At 53.4% G+C, this 7,856-nt stretch overlaps 1 protein-coding gene across 1 annotated transcript in view; it reads right to left on the reverse strand.

Annotated features, from left to right (window-relative positions):
- The window catches only part of chrna2b (cholinergic receptor, nicotinic, alpha 2b (neuronal)), a 31,510-nt gene extending 28,980 nt beyond the window's left edge, over window positions 1–2,530 (reverse strand). The window contains exon 1 of the mRNA XM_038796207.1: window positions 888–2,530. Within this exon, the coding sequence (XP_038652135.1) occupies window positions 888–987 (100 nt within the window). The 5' untranslated portion in view covers window positions 988–2,530. The remainder of the gene's footprint in view (window positions 1–887) is intronic.
- Window positions 2,531–7,856: the final 5,326 nt, after the last annotated feature.

Below are 7,856 nucleotides of genomic sequence, written 5' to 3' on the forward strand. Positions count from 1 at the left end.
AATTTCGGCATCTGAGGGAGTTTGCTTTTGAATGAATAAATCATTATATAAAGGACACATTATTGGAGCCCTCATTGATCAGAGACGCCGGTAACCCATCAGCTGAAAATTCAAAAGCTGACATTGGATTTGGAAGTCGGGTTTTGGTGGGAGTATTTGGGACAGTGAACCTTGTGACCTTCCCTCTTCCTCCTCTTCCCCTCTTGCTCCCTTCCCCTCACCTACCCCTCCCCACAGTCTACACCTTCTCCACTCCTTCCTCCTCTATGATGAACGAGTCTCTGGGGCTGATTGGGGCCTACTCTCCAAGATTCGTCCATTGGTCACACAGTGACCTCTGGGACTGGGCCCAGAGCATGGTGAGAGTTCCATCTTGAGATGGAGCAAGGGCAGAGGGGTGAGGATGAGGCAGGGGGCGGTGTGGAGGCATTGATTGAGGAAGTAAGGCGTGCCCAATCTCCCACCCTTGGAAATTTGAACAAGAGGGTGGCGGAGAAGTGACTAGCAGAGAGGCGGCAGCATTTCCCATTCCATTGAGCAACTCCCTACGGTATTTCATCAGATTTACAGTCCCATCCTGGAATTCTAGAACATGTACCAGATAGAAAAAGGCCATTCAGTCCATTGTGTCAGTGTTAGTCCAGGAAGTGACCAGCCTGCCTCACTGCCCTTTAGCTAATTGAAGAGCAGCGACCTGCAGCAAAACTGATGGGTGCAAGGGCCTAGAGCAGGCTGGGGTGCACATGAGGCGTCGAGCAGCCTTTTACCGGGGTGGTTAATTCTTTACTGTGGGGAACTGCTCAACGGAATGAGGTTCAGCCAATAGTAAGGCCACGTCCAAACCGGAGACATTGCCTCAAAACTGAAGTTGCGAAATTCCGACTTACTGCTTCTGCCAAGGAAGATCGAGAAGGTGAGGAGGAGGTGGCAACCTCGCAGTACTCTGTTATCCATGGATAAATGACAAAACATTCCACTTTTCCTCATTTCAACAAGATATAACAAATTTCTCTTGTCCCATCAAGAATACATTTAGGTCAGGTTGCTCGCTCTGACTTGGAGCTGGTGACTGCAGTTGCTCAGACGCCAGGATTTTGATCCGCCTTCAGGATTCTGCTCCGGATTCAAGACTCCCACTGCTCCGAGTTCAAGATTCACAAAGCTCCGGGATCAGGATTCTCACTTGCTCCGGGTTCAGGATTCCCACTGTTCCGGGTTCAGGATTCTCACTGCTCCGGGTTCAGGATTCTCACTGTTCCGGGTTCAGGATTCTCACTGCTCCGGGTTCAGGATTCTCACTGCTCCAGGTTCAGGATTCCCGTTGCTCCGGGTTCTGGATTCTCACTGCTCCGGGTTCAGGATTCTCACTGCTCCGAGTTCAAGATTCTCACTGCTGGGTTCTGGATTCTCACTGCTCCGGGTTCAGGATTCTCACTGCTCCGAGTTCAGGATTCTCACTGCTCCGGGTTCAGGATTCTCACTGCTCCGGGTTCAGGATTCTCACTGCTCCGAGTTCAAGATTCTCACTGCTCCAGGTTCAGGATTCTCACTGCTCCAGGTTCAGGATTCTCACTGCTCTGGGTTCAGGATTTTGCTATAGGTTCAATATTTTACTGCATGTTCAGAATCATCACTTCTCCGGTTTCAAGATTCTCTCTGCTCTGGATTCAAGATTCTCACTTCTCCGAGTTCATGATTCTCACTTCTTAGGGTTCAGGATTCTGCTCCAGGCTCAGGATTTTGGTCCAGACTCAAGATCTTGCTGTGGGTTCAAAATTCTGCTCCGGATTCCATAATCACACTGCCACGAATTCACGGTTCTCCCTGTTCCGGGTACAGATTCTCACTGCTCTGGTTTCAGAATTCTGCTCTGGGTTCAGGATTCTCGCTGCTCCAGATTCAGGATTCACACTGCTCTGGAATCAGGATTCTTATTGCTGCGGGTTGAGGATATTGCTGCAAATTCAGAATTGTCACTGCTCCAGGCACATAATTCTCATTGCTCCGAGTTCACGATTCTCACTAGTCCAAATACAGGATTCTCACTGCAGCAAATTCTGAATTGTCACTGCTCTAGATTCAGAATTCTCATTGCTCCAGATTCAGAATTCCCATTGCTCCGAGTTCACGATTCTCACTAGTCCAAATTCAGGATTCTCTGCCCCAGCTTCAGGATTCTCACTGTTCTAGATTTAGGATTCTCACTACTCCAAATTCAGGATTCTCACTGCTCCAGATACAGGATTCTCCCTGCTCCGGGTTCAGGATTCTCACTGCTCCGGATTCAGGATTCTGGCTTCTCCGGGTTCTGGATTCTCTCTGCTCCGGGTTCTGGATTCTCACTGCACCGGGTTCAGGATTCTCACTGCTCCGGGTTCAGGATTCTCCCTGCTCCGGGTTCTGGATTCTCTCTGCTCCGGGTTCAGGATTCTCACTGCTCCGGGTTCAGGATTCTGGCTTCTCCGGGTTCTGGATTCTCTCTGCTCCGGGTTCTGGATTCCCACTGCACCGGGTTCAGGATTCTCCACAGCTCTGGGTTCTGGATTCACGCAGCTCTGTGTTCTGGATTCTCCCTGCTCCGGGTTCAGGATTCTCACTGCTCCGGGTTCAAGATTCCCACAGCTCTGGGTTCTGGATTCACACAGCTCCGGTTCAGGATTCTCACTGCTCCGGGTTCAGGATTCTCACTGCTCCGGATTCAGGATTCTCACTGCTCCGGGTTCAGGATTCTCACTGCTCCGGGTTCAGGATTCTCACTGCTCCGGGTTCAGGATTCTCACTGCTCCGGGTTCAGGATTCTCACTGCTCCGGGTTCTGGATTCTCTCTGCTCCGGGTTCAGGATTCTCACTGCTCCGGGTTCAGGATTCTGGCTTCTCCGGGTTCTGGATTCTCTCTGCTCCGGGTTCTGGATTCTCACTGCTCGGGGTTCAGGATTCCCCACAGCTCTGGGTTCTGGATTCACGCAGCTCTGTGTTCTGGATTCTCACTGCTCCGGGTTCAGGATTCTCACTGCTCCAGGTTCAGGATTCTCACTGCTCCGGGTTCAGGATTCTCAATGCACCGGATACAGGAATCTGCTCCGGGTTCAAGATTCCCACAGCTCTGGGTTCTGGATTCACACAGCTCCGGTTCAGGATTCTCACTGCTCCGGGTTCAGGATTCTCACTGCTCCGGATTCAGGATTCTCACTGCTCCGGGTTCAGGATTCTCACTGCTCCGGGTTCAGGATTCTCACTGCTCCGGGTTCAGGATTCTCACTGCTCCGGGTTCAGGATTCTCACTGCTCCGGGTTCAGGATTCTCACTGCTCCGGGTTCAGGATTCTCACTGCTCCGGGTTCAGGATTCTGCTCCAGGTTCAGGATTCTCACTGCTCGGGTTCTGGATTCTCACTGCTCCGGGTTCAGGATTCTCACTGCTCCGGGTTCAGGATTCTCACTGCTCCGGGTTCAGGATTCTCACTGCTCCGGGTTCAGGATTCTCACTGCTCCGGGTTCAGGATTCTGCTCCGGGTTCAGGATTCTCACTGCTCGGGGTTCAGGATTCTCACTGCTCGGGGTTCAGGATTCTCACTGCTCGGGGTTCAGGATTCTCACTGCTCCGGGTTCAGGATTCTCACTGCTCGGGGTTCAGGATTCTCACTGCTCCGGGTTCAGGATTCTCACTGCTCCGGGTTCAGGATTCTCCCTGCTCCGGGTTCTGGATTCTCACTGCTCCGGGTTCAGGATTCTCACTGCTCGGGGTTCAGGATTCTCACTGCTCCGGGTTCAGGATTCACACTGCTCCAGGTTCAGGATTCCCACTGCTCCGGGTTCTGGATTCTCACTGCTCCGGGTTCAGGATTCTGGCTGCTCCGGGTTCAGGATTCTCACTGCTCCGGGTTCTGGATTCTCACTGCTCGGGGTTCAGGATTCTCACTGCTCCGGGTTCAGGATTCTCACTGCTCCGGGTTCAGGATTCTCACTGCTCCGGGTTCTGGATTCTCACTGCTCCGAGTTCAGGATTCTCACTGCTCCGGGTTCAGGATTCTCACTGCTCCGGGTTCAGGATTCTCACTGCTCCGGGTTCAGGATTCTGGCTGCTCCGGGTTCAGGATTCTCACTGCTCCGGGTTCAGGATTCTCACTGCTCCGGGTTCAGGATTCTCACTGCTCCGGGTTCAGGATTCTCACTGCTCGGGGTTCAGGATTCTCACTGCTCCGGGTTCAGGATTCTCACTGCTCCGGGTTCAGGATTCTCACTGCTCCAGGTTCAGGATTCTCACTGCTCGGGGTTCAGGATTCTCACTGCTCCGGCTTCAGGATTCTCACTGCTCCGGGTTCAGGATTCTCACTGCTCCGGGTTCAGGATTCTCACTGCTCCGGGTTCAGGATTCTCACTGCTCCAGGTTCAGGATTCTCACTGCTCGGGGTTCAGGATTCTCACTGCTCCGGGTTCAGGATTCTCACTGCTCGGGGTTCAGGATTCTCACTGCTCCGGCTTCAGGATTCTCACTGCTCCGGGTTCAGGATTCTCACTGCTCCAGGTTCAGGATTCTCACTGCTCCAGGTTCAGGATTCTCACTGCTCCGGGTTCAGGATTCTCACTGCTCCAGGTTCAGGATTCTCACTGCTCCGGGTTCAGGATTCTCACTGCTCGGGGTTCAGGATTCTCACTGCTCCGGCTTCAGGATTCTGGCTGCTCCGGTTTCTGGATTCTCACTGCTCCGGCTTCAGGATTCTGGCTGCTCTGGTTTCAGGATTCTCACAGCTCCAGGTTCAGGATTCTCACTGCTCCGGGTTTCGGATTCTCACTGCTCCGGGTTCTGGATTCTCACTGCTCTGTGTTCTGGATTCTGGCTGCTCCGGGTTCTGGATTCTCACTGCTCTGGGTTCAGGATTCTCACTGCTCCGGGTTCTGGATTCTCACTGCTCTGGGTTCAGGATTCTCACTGCTCTGGGTTCAGGATTCTGGCTGCTCCGGGTTCTGGATTCTCACTGCTCCAGGTTCAGGATTTTTGCTGCTCTGTCTCAGTTCCTCGACTCCGGGAAAGTCTCCAAGAGGCAGGATGTAACAAATGGCCCTGTGAGAGAGATAAAGAGGCGGCAACATTAATATTTTTGCTCCGAGCGTGTGCTTTGCTACAATAAAGCTTAATGCCCATCGTTCAAAACTTCTTCAATAAAGCAAAGTAACAGAAAGAGAGATCTGTCCAAACTCTGAACCCGCACAGTCCCAGTGACTGGAAATCTGGTCAATGCCTCAGCAACGTAAAGCTCTCTGCCACATTCATCAAGGTTTCATTAAAACCCATATCTTTGTATAAAAATAAGGGGCTGGATTCTCCGATTTTGAGGCTATGTTTGAAGCATGTGCCTGGTTTTATGATCAAAAGGTCGGCGCCCTACACCCCCCCGTCCCGCACCGATGCTCCGCCTGGTGGGGGGCTAGAAGCTGCGCCACGTAACTCCCCCGGCTTTACCTGCGGATACGGCCGCAGAATGGACGAGTCCGTGGGCGCGCATGCACACGGCGGCGACCTGTGGTGGCTGGCGTACAACATGGCGCCTGCCTCGCGCGGACCCGGCCTTTCACATACCCTGGAACCCCCCTCGCCATCTCCGGACCATCCCCGCCATACATCCCGCATCCCACACCGACGTGAAGGCAACCGATCAGGGACTGAGCATCGGGGGAGGGCCTCAGGTGACGTCCTGAGCCCGTCCCAACAGCGTGCGCCGTTCTCCTCGAGTACACTGTTTTTCAGGAGGGGAGCATCCGATTTCGGTGTAAAAATTGATTCTCCGGCCATTCGCTGTACGTGATTATGGAGTCGCCAATTGGAAAATCCAGCCCTAAGTATTGACGTCGACGCTGAATTTGTGGACTTTAACGGCAGCAAAACTGGTGCCCCACCTGGATCGATTCAGCGACTGTTAAATATGCTGCCGCAGCGCCACGTGGAACACTCATCCCAGCCTCACACACACATTACACTCCCCACACACACTCATCCCAGCCTCACATACACATTACACTCCCCACACACACTCATCCCAGCCTCACATACACATTACACTCCCACACACACTCATCCCAGCCTCACACACACATTACACTCCCCACACACACTCATCCCAGCCGCACACACACATTACACTCCCCACACACACTCATCCCAGCAACACACACATTACACTCCCCACACACACTCATCCCAGCAACACACACATTACACTCCCCACACACACTCATCCCAGCCTCACACACACATTACACTCTCCACACACACTCATCCCAGCCCCACACACACATTACACTCTCCACACACACTCATCCCAGCAACACACACATTACACTCCCCACACACACTCATCCCAGCCACACACACACATTACACTCTCCACACACACTCATCCCAGCCGCACACACACATTACACTCTCCACACACACTCATCCCAGCCGCACACACACATTACACTCCCCACACACACTCATCCCAGCCACACACACACATTACACTCCCCACACACACTCATCCCAGCCGCACACACACATTACACTCCCCACACACACTCATCCCAGCCGCACACACACATTACACTACACACACTCATCCCAGCAGCACACACACATTACACTCCCCACACACACTCATCCCAGCCGCGCACACACATTACACTCCCCGCACACACTCATCCCAGCCGCACACACATTACACTCCCCACACACACTCATTCCAGCCGCACACACACATTACACTCCCCACACACACTCATTCCAGCCGCACACACACATTACACTCACCACACACACTCATCCCAGCCGCACACACACATTACACTCCCCAAACACACTCATCCCAGCCGCACACACACATTACACTCCCCACACACACTCATCCCAGCCGCAGCACACACATTACACTCCCCCACACACTCATCCCAGCCGCACACACATTACACTCCCCACACACACTCATCCCAGCCGCACACACACATTACACTCCCCACACACACTCATCCCAGCCGCACACACACATTACACTCCCCACACACACTCATCCCAGCCGCACACACACATTACACTCCCCACAGACACTCATCCCAGCCGCACACACACATTACACTCCCCAAACACACTCATCCCAGCCGCACACACACATTACACTCCCCACACACACTTATCCCAGCCGCAGCACACACATTACACTCCCCGCACACACTCATCCCAGCCGCACACACACATTACACTCCCCACACACACTCATCCCAGCCGCACACACACATTACACCCCCCACACACACTCATCCCAGCCGCACACACACATTACACTCCCCACACACACTCATTCCAGCCGCACACACACATTACACTCCCCACACACACTCATTCCAGCCGCACACACACATTACGCTCCCCACACACACTCATCCCAGCCGCACACACACATTACACTCCCCACACACACTCATCCCAGCCGCACACACATTACACTCCGCACACACACTCATCCCAGCCGCACACACACATTACACTCCCCACACACACTCATCCCAGCCGCACACACACATTACACTCCCCACACACACTCATCCCAGCCGCACACACATTACACTCCCCACACACACTCATCCCAGCCACACATACACATTACACTCCCCACACACACTCATCCCAGCCACACACACATTACACTCCCCGCACACACTCATCCCAGCCGCACACAAACATTACACACCCCACACACACTCATCCCAGCCGCACACACACATTACACTCCCCACACACACTCATCCCAACCGCACACACATTACACTCCCCACACACACTCATCCCAGCCGCACACACACATTACACTCCCCACACACACTCATC

This window comes from Scyliorhinus canicula, chromosome 1, assembly GCF_902713615.1.
Source record: "Scyliorhinus canicula chromosome 1, sScyCan1.1, whole genome shotgun sequence".
Classification (NCBI taxonomy): Eukaryota; Metazoa; Chordata; class Chondrichthyes; order Carcharhiniformes; family Scyliorhinidae; genus Scyliorhinus; species Scyliorhinus canicula.